This window comes from Herpailurus yagouaroundi, unplaced genomic scaffold, assembly GCF_014898765.1.
Source record: "Herpailurus yagouaroundi ecotype Mexico unplaced genomic scaffold, PumYag 180, whole genome shotgun sequence".
Taxonomy (NCBI): Eukaryota; Metazoa; Chordata; class Mammalia; order Carnivora; family Felidae; genus Herpailurus; species Herpailurus yagouaroundi.
In genome coordinates, this window is record NW_024412411.1 from 28,822,044 (window position 1) to 28,840,024 (window position 17,981).

General features: G+C 37.5%; 1 protein-coding gene across 1 annotated transcript in view; it reads left to right on the plus strand.

Annotated features, from left to right (window-relative positions):
* Positions 1-17,070, plus strand: part of ARHGAP42 (Rho GTPase activating protein 42) — a 339,332-nt gene extending 322,262 nt beyond the window's left edge. Inside the window, exons 23-24 of the mRNA XM_040489702.1 lie at positions 13,217-13,296; positions 13,725-17,070. Of these exons, the coding sequence (XP_040345636.1) occupies positions 13,217-13,296; positions 13,725-13,813 (169 nt within the window). The 3' untranslated portion in view covers positions 13,814-17,070. The remainder of the gene's footprint in view (positions 1-13,216; positions 13,297-13,724) is intronic.
* The last annotated feature ends 911 nt before the right edge of the window (positions 17,071-17,981 follow it).

The following is a 17,981-nucleotide window of genomic DNA, read 5'->3' on the forward strand; positions in this document are numbered from 1 at the left end:
TTGTTTTTTTTTTTTGTTTTTTTTTTTAATTTTTTTTTCCAACGTTTATTTATTTTTGGGACAGAGAGAGACAGAGCATGAATGGAGGAGGGTCAGAGAGAGAGGGAGACACAGAATCGGAAACAGGCTCCAGGCTCTGAGCCATCAGCCCAGAGCCTGACGCGGGGCTCGAACTCACGGACCGCGAGATCGTGACCTGGTTGAAGTCGGACGCTTAACCGACTGCGCCACCCAGGTGCCCCTGTTCTCAGTTTTTAAGAGTCTCATGCTTTGGCTCTCTTCCACTCTAACTTCTTTTTTTTTTTTTTCCTCCCCCTCCCGCCAGGGTTTCTGTTAAGTATCTCAGGACCCACATAAGAGTGAAACCATATGGTATCTGTCTTTCTCTGTATGGCTTATTTCACTTAGTATCACACTCTCCAGTTCCATCCACGTTGCTACAAAGGGCCATATTTCATTCTTTCTCATTGCCACGTAGTATTCCATTGTGTATATAAACCACAATTTCTTTATCCATTCATCAGTTGATGGACATTTAGGCTCTTTCCATAATTTGGCTATTGTTGAGAGTGCTGCTATAAACATTGGGGTACAAGTGTCCCTATGCATCAGTACTCCTGTATCCCTTGGGTAAATTCCTAGCAGTGCTATTTCTGGGTCATAGGGTAGGTCTATTTTTAATTTTCTGAGGAACCTCCACACTGTTTTCCAGAGTGGCTGCACCAATTTGCATTACCACCAACAGTGCGAGAGGGTTTCCGTTTCTCCACATCCTCTCCAGCATCTATAGTCTCCTGATTTGTTCATTTTGGCCACTCTGACTGGCGTGAGGTGATATCTGAGTGTGGTTTTGATTTGTATTTCCCTGGTAAGGAGCGACGTTGAGCATCTTTTCATGTGCCTGTTGGCCATCTGGATGTCTTCTTTAGAGAAGAATCTATTCATGTTTTCTGCCCATTTCTTCACTGGATTATTTGCTTTTTGGGTGTGGAGTTTGGCGAGCTCTTTATAGATTTTGGATACTAGCCCTTTGTCCGATATGTCATTTGCAAATATCTTTTCCATTCCGTTGGTTGCCTTTTAGTTTTGTTGGTGGTTTCCTTTGCTGTGAAGAAGCTTTTTATCTTCATAAGATCCCAGTAGTTCATTTTTGCTTTTAATTCCCTTGCCTTTGGGGATATGTCAAGTAAGAAATTGCTACGGCTGAGGTCAGAGAGGTCTTTTCCTGCTTTCTCCTCTAGGGTTTTGATGGTTTCCTGTCTCACATTCAGGTCCTTGATCCATTTTGAGTTTATTTTTGTGAATGGTGTGAGAAAGTGGTCTACTTTCAATCTTCTGCATGTTGCTGTCCAGTTCTCTCAGCACCATTTGTTAAAGAGACTTTTTTCCATTGGATATTCTTTCCTGCTTTGTCAAAGATGAGTTGGCCATACGTTTGTGGGTCTAGTTCTGGGGTTTCTATTTCTATTCCATTGGTCTATGTGTCTGTTTTTGTGCCAATACCATGCTGTCTTGATGATGACAGCTTTGTCATCATTTAGCCCAGAGGCTAAAGTCTGGGATTGTGATGCCTCCTGCTTTGGTCTCCTTCTTCAAAATTACTTTGGCTATTCGGGGCCTTTTGTGGTTCCATATGAATTTTAGGATTGCTTGTTCTAGTTTCGAGAAGAATGCTGGTGCAATTTTGATTGGGATTCATTGAATGTGTAGGTATCTTTGGGTAGTATTGACATTTTGACAATATTTATTCTTCCAATCCATGAGCAAGGAATGTTTTTCTATTTCTTTATATCTTCTTCAATTTCTTTCATAAGCTTTCTATAGTTTTCAGCATACAGATCTTGTACATCTTTGGTTATTTATTCCTAGGTATTTTATGCTTTTGGTGCAATTGTGAATGCGATCAGTTTCTTTATTTGTCTTTCTGTTGCTGCATTATTAGTGTATAAGAATGCAACTGATTTCTGTACATTGATTTTGTATCCTGCAACTTTGCTAAATTCATGTATCAGTTCTAGCAGACTTCTGGTGGAGTCTGTCAGATTTTCCATGTATAATATCATGTAATCTGCAAAAAGTGAAAGCTTAACATCATCTTTGCCAATTTTGATGCCTTTGATTTCCTTTTGTTGTCTGATTGCTGATGCTAGCACTTCCAACACTATGTTAAACAACAGCGGTGAGAGTGGACATCCCTGTCGTATTCCTGATCTCGGGGGAAAAGCTCTCAGTTTTTCCCCATGGAGGATGATATTAGCTGTGGGCTTTTCATAAATGGCTTTTATGATGTTGAAGTATGTTCCTTCTATCCCGACTTTCTCGAGGGTGTTTATTAAGAAAGTTTGCTGAATTTTGTCAAATGCCTTTTTGCATCGATTGACAGGATCATATGGTTCTTATCTTTTCTTTTATTAATGTGATGTATCACATTGATTCATTTGCAAATATTGAACCAGCCCTGCATCCCAGGAATGAATCCCACTTGATCATGGTGAATAATTCTTTTTATATGCTGTTGAATTTGATTTGCTAGTATCTTATTGAGAATTTTTGCATCCATATTCATCAGGGATATTGGCCTGTAGTTCTCTTTTTTACTGGGTCTCTGTCTGGTTTAGGAATCAAAGTAATACTGGCTTCATAGAATGAGTCTGGAAGTTTTTCTTCCCTTTCTATTTCTTGGAATAGCTTGAGAAGGATAGGTATTATCTCTGCTTTAAACGTCTGGTAGAACTCCCCTGGGAAGCCATGTGGTCCTGGACTCTTATTTGTTGGGAGATTTTTGATAACAGATTCGATTTCTTCGCTGGTTATGGGTCTGTTCAAGCTTTCTATTTCCTCCTGATTGAGTTTTGGAAGCGTGTGGGTGTTTAGGAATTTGTCCATTTCTTCCAGGTTGTCCAATTTGTTGGCATATAATTTTTCATAGTATTCCCTGATAATTGCTTGTATCTCTGAGGGATTGGTTGTCATAATTCCATTTTCATTCATGATTTTATCTATTTGGGTCATCTCCCTTTTCTTTTTGAGAAGCCTGGCTAGAGGTTTATCAATTTTGTTTATTTTTTCAAAAAACCAACTCTTGGTTTCATTGATCTGCTCTACAGTTTTTTTAGATTCTATATGGTTTATTTCTGCTCTGATCTTTATTATTTCTCTTCTTCTGCTGGATTTAGGCTGTCTTTACTGTTCTGCTTCTATTTCCTTTAGGTGTGCTGTTAGATTTTGTATTTGGGATTTTTCTTGTTTCTTGAGATAGGCCTGGATTGCAATGTATTTTCCTCTCAGGACTGCCTTCGCTGCGTCCCAAAGCGTTTGGATTGTTGTATTTTCATTTTCGTTTGTTTCCATATATTTTTTAATTTCTTCTCGAATTGTCTGGTTGACCCATTCATTTTTAGAAGGGTATTTTTTAACCACCATGCTTTTGGAGGTTTTCCAGACTTTTTCCTGTGGTTGATTTCAAGCTTCATAGCATTGTCGTCTGAAAGTATGCATGGTATGATCTCAATTCTTGTATACTTATGAAGGGCTGTTTTGTGACCCAGTATGCGATCTATCTTGAAGAATGTTCCATGTGCACTCGAGAAGAAAGTATATTCTGTTGTTTTGGGATGCAGAGTTCTAAATAGATCTGTCAAGTCCATTTGATCCAATGTATCATTCAGGGCCCTTTTTTCTTTATTGACCATATGTCTAGAGGATCTATCCATTTCTGTAAGTGGAGTGTTAAAGTCCCCTGCAATTACCACATTCTTATCAATAAGGTAGCTTATGTTTATGAGTAATTGTTTTATATATTTGGGGGCTACTGTATTCGGTGCATAGACATTTATAATTGTTAGCTCTTCCTGATGGATAGACCCTGTAATTATTATATAATGCCCTTCTTCATCTCTTGTTATAGCCTTTAATTTATAGTCTAGTTTGTCTGATATAAGTGGCTACTCCAGCTTTCTTCTGACTTTCAGTGGCATGATAAATAGTTCTCCATCCCTTCACTCTCAATCTAAAGGTGTCCTCAGGTCTAAAATGAGTCTCTTGTAGGCAGCAAATAGATGGGGCTTGTTTTTTTATCCATTCTGATACCCTATGTCTTTTGGTTGGCGCACTTAGTCCATTTACATTCAGTGTTATTATAGAAAGATACGGGTTTAGAGTCATTGTGATGTCTGTAGGTTTCATGCTTGTAGTGATGTCTCTGGTACTTTGTCCACAGGATCCCCCTTAGGATCTCTTGTAGGGCTGGTTTAGTGGTGAGGAATTCCTCAGTTTTTGTTTGTTTGGGAAGACCTTTATCTCTCCTTCTATTCTAAATGACAGACTTGCTGGATAAAGGATTCTCGGCTGCATATTTTTTCTGTTCATCTCCTGCCATTCCTTTCTGGGCTGCCAAGTTTCAGTAGAGAAATCAGTCAGGAGTCTTATGGGTCTCCCTTTATATGTTTATCCTTTATACGTTTCCTTTATACGTATATCTCTAGCTGCTTTCAGAATTTTCTCTTTATCCTTGTATTTTTCCAGTTTCACTATGATATGTCATGCAGAAGATCGATTCAAGTTACGTCTGAAGGGAGTTCTCTGTGTCTCTTGGATTTCAATGCCTTTTTCCTTCCCCACATCTGGGAAGTTCTCAGCTATTATTTCTTCAAGTACACCTTCAGCACCTTTGCCTCTCTCTTCCTCCTCTGGAATACCAATTATGTGTATTATTTCTCTTTAGTGCATCACTTAGTTCTCTAATTTTCCCCTCATATTCCTGGATTTTTTTATCTCTCTTTTTCTCAGCTTCTTCTTTTTCGAGAATTTTATCTTCTAGTTCACCTATTCTCTCCTCTGCCTCTTCAATCCGAGCCATAGTTGTCTCCAGTTTGTTTTGTAGTTCGTTGATAGCATTTTTTAGCTCCTCCTGGCTATTCCTTAATCCCTTGATCTCTGTAGCAAGAGATTCTCTGCTGTCCTTTATACTGTTTTCAAGCCCAGCGATTAATTTTATGACACTTATTCTAAATTCACTTTCTGTTATATTGTTTAAATCCTTTTTGATCAGTTCGTTAGTTGTTGTTATTTCCTGGATGTTTTTCTGAGGGGAATCCTTCTGTTTGGTCATTTTGGATAGTCCCTGGAGTGGTTCCGGACTGCGGGGCACTTCCCTTGTGCTGTCTTGCATAACTTGTGTTGGTGGGTGGGGCCGCAGTCAGACCTGATGTCTGCCCCCAGCCCAATACTGGGGCCACAGTCAGACTGGTGTGTACCTTCTCTTCCCCTCTCCTAGGGGCTGGATTCACTGTGGGGTGGCGTGGCCTGTCTGGGCTACTTGCACACTGCCAGGCTTGTGGTGCTGGGGATCTGGCATATTAACTGGGGTGTATCGGCAAGGTGCACAGGGGCAGGAGGGGCAGGCTCAGCTCTCTTTTCCTTCGGAGATCTGCTTCGGGAGGGACCCTGGGCACAGGGAGGGAGTCAGACCCGCTGGAGGGATGGCTCCGCAGAAGCACAGCGTTGGGTGTTTGTGCGGTGCTAACAAGTTCCCCTTTGGGATTTTGGCTGGGGGATGAGCGAGGGAGATGGCGCTGGCGAGCACCTTTGTTCCCCACCAAGGTGAGCTCTGTCGTCTGGGGCTCAACAACTCTCCCTCCCGTTGTCCTCCAGCCCTCCCGTTCTCCGAGCAGAGCTGTTAGCTTATAACGTTCCAGATTTCAAGTCCCGCTTGCTGTCGGAACACACTCCGTCCAACTCCACCGCTTTTGCCAGCCAGACTCAGGGGCTCTGCTTGGCCGGCGGGCTGCCCCTCCACCCCGGCTCCCTCCCGCCAGTCCGTGCAGTGCGCACCGCCTCTCCGCCCTTACTACCTTCTTCCGTGGGCCTCTCATCTGCACTTAGCTCCAGAGACTCCATTCTGCTAGTCTTCTGGCAGTTTTCTGGGTTATTTAGGCAGGTGTAGGTGGAATCTAAGTGATCAGCAGGACGCGCAGTGAGCCCAGTGTCCTCCTACGCTGCCATCTTCGAAAAATATTTTCTTTTTCTATAAAATGAAGATCATAATTCTTCCCTTGACAAATTCTTATAAATGTACACTACAATTTATTTGCAGTACTTGCTAAGTTCTCTGTAGATGGTCTATGATGGTAACTATTATTATTGTTATTTAAAGTGCTTGCTTAAGATATTGAAGCCTCTAATATATTAATGTTACTAAATCACTAACCATTGGCAATACCTGATACTATTTTATATCATTAAATACAAGTGAAAAACAGATAGAAATTGAGGGCATTTCCCATACTAACCTCCTACAAAGTGTATTTTGCTTTCTTTCTAGGGAGCTCAGGGTTATCCTTGAATTGGACCTTGAAGAATGATAGAACCAGTAGTAGGCAGTAGGACGACTAGCCATGTTTGGGAAAGAGACCTAATGGGAGATTTCAGTGGATGGCTTTGAACAACAGGAAAGTAACACTTCTGGGAGTTACTGTAGACTGAGTCATTGAACAAAGGGGTGATCTAATCATGGGTGCACTTGAATAGATCACTCAAGTGGCTTTTCTAGGAGGTTGTGAAGGGGAGAGAACAGTTGGCCATCTAGGATGGAATTTGTGAGGTTTAAAGGGCCTTAATTAGGGCAGTAACAAAAGCATGAAAAACCATAAGGAGAATTTTATGGATCAGACCAGGATTGGGCAACTGCTTGGATATTTTGGGAATGAAAGATAGGTAAAGAAAATTCCAAGTCTTTGAGACTGACTGTCAAAAAGAATGGAAATTTAGCTTCTGATCTTAGCTTGTGAGTATATAGGAGAGGAAAGGAAATGTTGACCATAATGTTCAAGGAGCCTGAGGAATGTTCAAGGAACTGCCTGAGGACAGGCAGTTAGAAATGTGCAACTGGAACCAGGGGAGGGCATGGTGTTTGATGCCATTTGAGAAACTTCCATACAGCAGTTATACTGCATAAATAAAGCTGAGGGTACTCAATGATGGAGCTTATTGAGTGAAAAAGGAAAAATATCTGAGCATTGGTCTTTGGTGAATGGTTTTATTTAAGGGTCAAGCATGTGAGTGTGAAGAAATGATAAAGAGAAGTAATGGTCAATGTGGTAGAAGCAAAAGTGTCAAGGAGATCATTAGAGGAGGACACTGGTTTTAATCTCTAAGGCATCACTGGAAATCTTGAAGAAATCAGGTTCGGTGGAGTGGGAGGGGTCACTCTGCAAGGAGCTTGACCTATAAGACTTGTTAATATGAAGATTCCTGAGTTGCTGCAGACTCTGTAAACCAGAATATCTGAGACTGAAGCCTGGAGAATATGAATTTTTGACAACATCCCCAAATGGTTTTTATGTACCAAAAAATACTGTTTTTGAGAGTCATTTGAACAGAGAAAAATGTCTTAGTGCCTAGCACATCCTTAAGTAGACATTGGTTATATACAATGCCTTCAAAAGCCAAATGTCACTAGGCTCTGTTTCACCATTATAAAATATGTGGAAAATGGTACTTTTAAAGCCTTCACCTAAATGTCAGTTAAATTTGGGCGGAGAGGAAGATCCACTTTAACATAATTTACGCAAGCTATACAAATATCTTCTGAAGGTTGAATTGAGAATTATATGGTTGAGAATTAGGAAAATTGAGAGTGCCTGGCTCATTATAAACAATCACATATTTCTATTGTCATAATTTAAAAGCAGTGTTGAAAAAAATAAAACCAATGTTTTGTTTACAATTGCAAAGCACCAAAGCAAAACTCAACAAAGTCTTCTCATCCAGTGAGTTTGAGATTTAAGAAGGCTGTCATTGATTTAGAGCACAGTACACATGTAAGATACACATAACATATTGTGCTACATTAAGAAACACAAAAGAATACATTATTTTTAAGAATAACATTTTTTTTTTCTCTTAGAGAATGTGGGTAGTACTAATAAATTTTTATTTTATTTTTTTTTAATTTTTTTTCAACATTTATTTATTTTTGGGACAGAGAGAGACAGAGCATGAACGGGGGAGGAGCAGAGAGAGAGGGAGACACAGAATCGGAAACAGGCTCCAGGCTCTGAGCCATCAGCCCAGAGCCTGATGCGGGGCTCGAACTCCCGGACCGCGAGATCGTGACCTGGCTGAAGTCGGACGCTTAACCGACTGCGCCACCCAGGTGCCCCAAATTTTTAAAAAGTAAAGGAAAGCCACCTCTTATCTCACCACCTGAAGACAACCTCAGTTAACATTTTGGTTCACAACCACCTAATCTCATCTATGACCATGGTTCTTGAAATTTTTGGTCTCAGAACACCTTTATACACTAAAGAAAAAGAAAACATTGAGAACCTCCAAAGAGCCTTTGTTTATGTGGATTATATCTATTTATATTTACTAGAAATTTAAACTGAGCAATTTAAAAATATTTATGAATTTAGTAAAAATATGAATAAGTTAATGCAACTAAAGAGGTGTAACAGTAACATGCTTTGTTTTTGGAGGACAGAATTGTGATTATTTACTCTTATTTACTGTCAGCAATTATCAATAATAGATATGATTTTTTTTTTCACTGATATTAAGAGACTTCACAGATGACATTCAAATAGTCACCACAAATGTTCTAGACCAGCAATCAGGAGATGTAGTTTCTAGCCTGACTCTGCTGTAACTTTAATTTCTCTTGGACTTCATTTCTACATAATGAAGATGAACCAAGCAAAATGCCTGTTTCCTTTCAAAATCCAAACTCCTATCACCTAAGTCACCTGATGATCACAAGTCCTACAACATTTGGGGGTCACCCTTTTCTATAAAACCTAGGCAGAGAGTTTTTGTGCCTACCCCTAGATCACAATAGGGTCTAACCTCCCCACCACTTTCCTCTTCCAAAGGCCATATTTTTAATGTGTTTTGAAAATAACAGAAATTGTTTCACATCCAACACTAACCCAGACCGCATGGAAGCCCACCCCTCCTCTGTTGTTGCCATATACTGAATGTGCTGCAGTCAGCTTCCATTCCTTAATGATGGTGACTACTGAGAGCTCAGGAACTGACACCTCTCTTCCTTAATCCCATCAAAGCACCATTAATACAGTAACAAAGATTTTTTAAAAGGCCATTACATATGAATATAAATAAATTTTATGAAAATATTTTTTAAAACAAAGAGCTACTTTATTTAACATTTTTGTAGACCTCTTTAAAACATGGCATACTAGAATATAAATGGATTCTCGTATATACTTCATTTGCTCTCAGAGCAATGTCCTCTCAGGGCCCTACCTACCCATCCATCCAGGTTCCCCTTGACTATACTTTGTGAACCACTCCTCTGTGATAAACACAGAAAAGGAATTATGCAGGTGGTGCTCACTGTATTGCTCCAACATAGTACCCAACAGAGAAAAGATGCTCAACAAAGTTGTTGGGTAAATGAATAAAATAATACATTTTTAACTTAAAAAGACTTTGTTACTCACTTTTTCACTTCATTTTCAATGGAGTTGCAATGCACGTGCCTTTTACATAAGCAGCTTTACAAGCGTCCATGGGAGTTCTTTAGCATTGAGGCATTCAGTATTCACTCAGATATCTAAGCCAGAAACAGCCAGTATTTGTTGACAAAAGCGTAAAAAAGGAACATGTGACTAATTTTAACAAATCTCCAACCAGTGGCCCAGAAGCAAATGTAGTATTTATTGTAAATAGTCATGGGCAATTTAGGGGCCTTGCAAGGACATATTTTTTTATAAATAATTGCCTTACAGGCTAATATTGTTTTATGCCATGTGTTCTTCTACATTATTATTTAAATTAGCTGCCTGATGCTTTATTTGGGTTGGTGTTTTTAAATCTTCTGATGAAGACTTAGGTTTTGATTTTTTTGTTTTTAGCTTTTCTATATGTTACTACTACATTGGCATCTTTTTAACTATATCTAGGTTCATTCCTCCTTCCTTCATACAAAAAATATGTGTGTGTGTGTGTGTGTGTGTGTGTGTATCATTAAGTGACCCTCCAGAAAATATTGTATCAATTTTGGTCAATCATAGCTTATGATTAAGATAAGCATTGTGAATTTTGCACACTTATCAAAGCTCAGTAAGTTTACTAATTAGTAATAGTGTATAGAATTAGGAATGAATCTCATGAACAGATCATTCTCTGGATGATAAGGGAAGAAATAGCTTTCAGCATGCTGAGTGTCATTACCTTACTCTCCCATGCAATAAGAAGCAAGATTTTCAGAATCCTTTTCAAAGAATATTAGGATCTTCTTAAGAAAGACCTAATAGGTGACAGTATTATTTTCACATCTTCTTCAATATACGAAGGCAGTAAAAGAGGAAGCATTAGCACCTGAAGAGAAAACTTCACAGTCACAGACATCTACATTAAATCATCAAAGCTTTCTGCTGAGTTAACACCTGTAGTTACAGATCTCAGCAGAAGAAAATTATACCTGTCTAGTCATATGCACAGATGATTGAAAAGTCAGGACAGATATTATTTTGTGCTGTGTATTTTTGACACATACTACAATATCTTTATTTCATGATATAATTATTCTACATGCCTCCCCCTTGCTACCCAATCCCATAAAACACTATAGAGAGAACATTCATATCTGAAATATTTACAAAAATAGTTTGGTTGTATTCAGTATATAATTTCAAAAACTATATCATTGCAATGATTATTATATCTTTTTTTTAAGTTTATTTATTTATTTTGAGAGAGTGAGAGTAAGGGGAGGGGTAGAGAGAGATAGGGAGAGAGAATCTCAAGCAGGCTCTGCACTGTTAGCACAGAACTCGATGCATAGATCGAACTCATGAATCATGATATCATGACCTGAGCCAAAATCAAGACTTGGAGGCTTAACTGGCTAAGCCACACAGGCACCCCAGGATTATTATATCTTAATCATTTCTATAACTGGAAATTATTTCCTTATGCATCTCTTAGATTAATGATTCAAAGCAGTAGGACTTAATATTAGAGAAAATTGTTGCCGTTAGAAAATTTGGTTTTTTTGAAAAACACATATTTTTAGAGAAATGGTTCTGGGACTCTCAATTATGTCAGCTATCAGATCATATTAGATCAAATCATACGAAATTAGATCAAATGATTATAATTGACTAGAAGATTTATAGGAAAAACTAATGTATTTTTTTTTATTTAGGATTATCATGGTCCGATTCTTACAAGTCTTCATAACTTGGTAGTATCCTCTTCCCCCCCCCACACCCATGTCAGCCAGCACATACATTCATGTGCCTGCATGTACATACACACACGTACATATGATTCTTCTTTAGTGTAGAGCCCTGTACTTCCTCAATTCTTCCTTGCATGATGCAGCCCTGAGAAGTGTTCTGTGTGGGCTAGTAGTCATTCCTAAATCTGCCTGCTGTAGGCTCGCCTAGGCTATCCTAGCAGACTTTCTGAAAGTACAACCTGAGACTTAAACCTCATGAAATAGATTCTGAGGGTAGGACCATCTTTATTCTCTATAAGCTTTCTAATTTTCAGATAACTTTTTGGAAACCCAGTTTAAATGACCTAGCCTCATTCTGGAAGTGTAGGGAATAAGACCCATTATCTAGCTCCAACAGGGAAGTGAAATAATAATATATACTGCTCTTTGAGAGAGCTGTAGATAGCAAACACTGCTGATGCTTCTTTGTAGATAAAGTACTGGGCCCTCAGGGAGGAAAGACAGGGTGCCTTCAATATTTAAAAGGACTCACTGTGTATGAAACAGAGCCCAGAGCTTCTTAACTTTTTTTTTCCATTCATTGATTCAGCAAATATTTATTGAGTTACTAAGCATCAGGCCTCATTCATGGGAGTTGCATTCTAATTGAAGAAGGTTATAGAAATATCAGCAGTAACAGCAGAATACCAGATACTAATGCCATGCAAACTTAAAACAGGAGAATATGATAGTTGCCTGGGCAGCTGTTTTAGAGTGTGTGGTCAGGAAGACCTAACTTTTAGCAAAACGTAGGAAATTTAAGATGAACTAGAAATGGACAACCATGTTTAGATCAAGGGGAAAACATGTCAGGGCAAAGCCCTGGGGTGAGAATGACTTTGGCATGTTTGAGGAGGTAAAAGCAGGCCAGTGTGAATGGAGTATAGTAGATGAGCAGGTAGGTACAGAAGAAGCAGGAGACACTAACAGGTACCTGATTGTGCGCAGTATGGAAGCTAGAGTTGGAAACCAGTTGAAGGGTTGTTTTGAGGGAAATAATGTGGTCATCACACGATCATCAGAACCTTTTTCAAACTGGCTGCTCTGTATAGAATGGATTTTAAGTAGACAAAACAAGAGGCCTAGAGGATTTAGAAAGGTAGGAAGCCATTCTGTGAGCCACACCAGAAATGATTTTGGCTTGGGCTCTGGTTGTCATAGAGATGGTGAGAAGTAGGTGAAATCAGCATAACTTGCACATCATATGAAGGTAATTGGATGTTGTCGAATGAAGGTGACTTGACTAGTGATTTGATAAGCAGCCTCAGATGATGGCTTTTTAGTGTTGGCTCAAATATTTTTAAATATATCGCATATAAAATTCTGAAATTCTGTTTTCTCTTAAGAAACTAGAGTATCTGGCTACATTGAGTCTGAATTCTCATATGGCAGCAGATGTTGGGAGCTGAATATTGGCTTCCCACTTTAGGAGATGGGTATAGGCTCTGGTTTGCAAAGCCTCCATCTATCCTCATTGTTTTCCTGACAATGAGGCTATTGTTGGTTGCCATTTATCATCAATTTATTCTATTCTTTTTCCTATCTCATGTACACTTAATTATTTATCATATCCTGTAGGCCTTTTAATTTTTGGGTCTCACCTCTGATAGAACGTAGGAAAAAAGCTATAGGGTACCTATGAACCTCTATATAGGTGTAAAAATGGTCTGTTTGCCAGCATACTAACAATTATATAATAATAGTGTTCTTTAAAACCAGCTTGTGCTGTTAGAAGCCAGGTTGGTTACCCTTGGAGACATTTCCTAGAAACACAAGAAGGGTTTTTGGTATGATGTGAGTGTTTTTGCTTTGTGAAAAATGCTCTTATGCATACTTACATGTGTATTTGATGTATATTATACTCCAATTACAACTAAAAACTAATATTATTTTTTACAAATGATTTGAAGTATAAATGTATTTTTGTTGAGAGCTGTGTATTTTATAAATTACTTTTTGCTCTTTCAGCCAAGCCAAAGCCATGTACTCTTGTAAAGCAGAGCACAGCCATGAACTTTCTTTCCCACAGGGGGCAATATTTTCTAATGGTAAGTATACCCATTCCCTTTGCTTAAGTTTATTATCATGGGGATGATGAAGGAATAGTAATGGGATAAGAAGCTAAAGTAGAAGCCAGGAGACTCAGAATCTGCTCTAGCCCCTGCCTCTCATAACCTGTACAAGTTAATACACTATATTTCTCTGGAGCCCAGTTTCCTCCTATATATGAAAGAGAGGGAGAGAGAAGGAAGAAGGAATGGGGGGAGATAGGAGAGATGGAAGGATGGGAGGGATTGGGAAGGAAGAGAGATTGGTTACATGAATGCAGAGGACATTTCCAGCCTTAAAGGTGCTTTGACATTGTTTTGACAACTTGAGTATATTTATGCAATCTGATGTGCATTTTTACCCATTTGTGTATATAATTATTTGAAGCTAATGCTGATTGAATGACATTTTTTTTCATTTTTGCCAGTATACCCATCAGTGGAACCAGGATGGTTGAAGGCAACTTACGAAGGCAAAACAGGACTAGTTCCAGAAAATTATGTTGTCTTCCTCTAATACTGTTTAGTGGATGGCAGTATCTTCATGGTATCCATGGTAACAATAATAAGTGCTATGATTTTATCTGACACAGATATGGGAATCAGCCCACTAAATGAAACGTAAATTTCTATCAAGTTCTACACCAGCAGACCATGTAGCTCCCTATAAATGAAAAAGAAAAAAAATGCATAAATTGTTAGCCATGCCATTCTTTTAATTTTTACTTCTTGACTGGTTTCTTATTTTAAAATCTTGCCCCCACCCTTGTTTTTGATAACTAACTCTGCACATTGTCTTTTCCATAACAATTGTAGAATACTGTGTTAAGTACTATATCCCAGAAATTTGGAAACTAGAAATTTGCTGTAAGGATTTTCAGATAAGTCCTTTACTGTCTGGAATTCTCTGAGGAACTTTGAAATCATTACTTAAAATGTAATTTAAATTATTCATTCATTATTTTTTCTTACGAATTTCTTTCTTTTCTATGTCATTGTTTTGCTGGTCCTAAACATTTCAAGGAAATAAGTTGTTGTTTTTTTTAATGTTAAGTTTATTTTTATTTGTTTACCAAGTAGATGATGATATTCAAAAGGAATAATGTAAATGATGTCTATAAATGAAACCAAGTTAAGTCATACACTGATTTCAATATAAACACTCCATTCAGCATTCCAGATGCCTTCTATGGGTATAGAGTGGGGATTAGCAAACTATTTCTGTCAAGACCTGATAGTAAATATTTGGGGGTTTTGTATACCCTAAAGGTCTTTACTACAGTACTCAACTGCCATTGTAGCAGAAAGCACTCATAGATAATGAATAAGCAAATGAATAAGGCTTAGTGCCAATACAACTTTATTTATGGACTCTACAGCTTGAAAATTTTCGAAATTCTCATTCTTAAAATCCATTGAAAAATAGAAATATTTTAGCTGTTGGGCCATGTAAAACTAGTGGCGGGCCACATTTGACTCATGGGTAATAGTTTGCTGATGCCTGGTTTAGAGGAGGTATAAAACTATCTTTATAACTTTGGGATTTAATGAAATTTTACCACATTAACATATAAATACTGATAAGTCATATGCACATATCATCTGATAGTGGCATTACAGTGGCATCAAAAAATATAATAAAATGAAAACAATGTAAAAAGTGGATTTTTAAGGCAGCAGCCTAAATTCTACTTGTAAGACTATGAAGTTTCAATGTATTTTATTGATATCTAATATTGGCTTTTGAGAAATTCTTGTACAGATGATAAAGATTTTTTTAAAGGTACAAGTATGCTTAAATTCTTTTAAATTCTATACTTAGTTGCAATAAAAACCAAACATAAAGGTACAGGATTCTTAAATAATCTTTAGCTTCAGAATTTAAAATTGTTTAATCATCTTTAGCAGGAATAAAATCTGTACCTGACTTTATTTAATGCCTTTCAATTTATAGCTTTTATTAGGAATTTCACTGAATTTATAGAGTGTAGAAATAGATATTCACTACTCATTTAAATAGATCATCAACATCTGGTCGTGCATCAACCATTATTTCTATTTCAATTATTCTAATATATTATCTCTATAAATATCTGCATGTGGCAAAGAGCCTCTCCTCTTAAGATTCCAAAAAGCTGGTTACTTGCCATTGATGGCCACAGCACTGGTCCACTGGGACATGATATTTTACTTGTTACTTCAGATTTCTCCATGTACAGACACTCAGGTATTGACTGCATAAAGCTCTTTTTGCAGACAGAGTCAAAATCAGAAATAAATACCAGTACATTGAATAAAGGGATGAAAAATATTTAATATTATAAAAATTAGTAATATAATGAAAAAATCTGATAAATGTTTATTTTTTACCTTCTGCTTTTGATCTTTGTATACTTATGATCAGGTGTTGCTAGAGCTTTTTGGTCTCTAGATCCTTGGTGGCCTTTTCCTAGTAATAATAACATTGCTGATAGCCTGACTACCTTCTGCTGGAACAGAAGGCAATCTCTCCAATGTTCCAGTCCCTATGTTTATATGACACCCTCAGTTTAAATGCCTTTGCCATCATCTGACATCCTACTAGATTAGAATGTCTTAATGGCAAATTGATTACCTTGCAAAGATCAACTTGACTCCAAAGAAAGATTCAGAATTCCACTTCATTTGCTGCAACATAGAGAAATCTCAACGTTCATTTTATTTTAACACAGACCAGAGTGTTCTTTCCTCTGAGTTGTCTGTGAGCTAATTCCACTGACGATTAGTGAGGAATTAAAGCTTTTGTTGTATAGGACATGAATGAAGCCCACCTCTCCTTTATTATATACTAAGGCATTACTATACATTTATTGTGGCATTACTTACTGTGGTCCCTTTTTTGAAACAAAAGTGTAAGTGCTTGTTCAAATTGTACCTTTTTTTTGAAGTTTTAATCTTACAGATTTATGGCGATGGTCCTTTTTTCTTCATATTGATTACATGTGTTAAGCAAGTCATGGCCATATACTGCTTTTCCTTAGAAATAAGTTTCCCACAGATAAGGTATTCATGAGCATTGAGAAAATCAAGACATGTGCTCTAAATTACATGGAATATTAATTACACAAGAAGGTAATGACAGTCATTGGAAGACAATCACACTTAAACATTTAACCACAGTTCAATGATGAAACCTTAGTATTTTAGGGATAATGTGAAGATAGGTTAGAATTGCCACCTGTACATCTCCAAAACACAACAATGTGCACACCCTAAACACTGCTTATAGTATAATCAGTATGAGGAAGAGTTGATAAGTCTATGTCAATCATCTTGTGTACTATGTAAAAATATCCTCTAGTACAAAACATTTATGTATTTAACAGGTGACTCTTTTGTTATGCCATAACTCCTACCACATTTATAGACACTAGTCAGTTAACTGAAGGTTTTTCTTGTGTTATGTGTAAATGTGTGAAAAGTAAAATAATCTTTGTATTCCTGTGAAGTCCGTGAAGTATGAGGAAGTGCCATTTCTTCTTGTTTGATTTGAGTGGCTTTGGTAGTTGTGTTGACTCTCTGTACTTTGTAATGTGAATGAGTGTAACCAGGTCTCTCAACAATGGCTTCTTTGCTAGCTCTTTCAGGAACGGTGAAGAAAAAAAAAATGTACTTTACAGTCTCAAACTATCCAAGTTTCCAAATAGGAAAAATAAAGATATATCATGACTTTTATTCTTATTTTATGATAATTAGTTTTACATATTGTGGTACTCCTTTTAAAAATCAACTAGGTTGAACCAAAAAAAAAAAAAAATCCACTAAGTTGTAAGGAAAAAAATCTGGCCCTGTAATCCTTTGACAATAACCTCAATCACCTTGTTACTCCCAGCCTCATTCTTCAGGTCTGCATCTGTTTCTGAAACAAAAAGGGTAGCATTCATATGGATGCTGGTGTAGAAGAGTCCCTCAGAGCCTTCTCTCAGACAACTGTGTTTGTAGTATACCCCTCAATATGTATTTAGGATGCTTTAATTAGCATTTAGAGCCCCAACTTGAATTACACTTAACTGAATCACAAGTTAGAGGCAGACTGGTTAGGGTCAGATTTTGTTCTTTGTTTTTATAATAACTTTTTAATTTGCAGCTGTTACTATGACCTAATAACAGGTTAACTCAATAACCTAATAATTAAGTAGGACCCCAAAATCATATCTCCCTGTTAAAGAAGAAAACAGAGACTTTACTATTATCCAGAAGTTATTTTGCACTTGACTAAAGTTTTCCCACTTAGGGTGGGAATAGTAAATTGATGTTTACTTTTGCTTCCTATCTTTTTTGGTTACCTTCCAAAGTCAAAACAATTTTTACAAATGAACCTTTTTGAATAATCTATGTCCTGCCTGTCTCCTGTTAATCTGCAGACTTATTGCCAGGTATTTATCAACTAGTCTTACATTTCCCAAACACATTTACTGTATCCATTCATTGTCACCAAAATCTCCCTGCTTTAGATGTGCAAGTTCTACTTGGTAGTAATCGCAGACGAACTCTGGCTTATAACTGACATGGTCTTTTAGAGGATCAGATCAATAAAGAGGGCTTTTTATTTTTTATAGTAGCTGTACCCACTGCTTAAAATAAGGAATTTCAATTAAGAATTTTGACAGCACTCATAGTGAGACATTGACAGAAAACTGATGTGA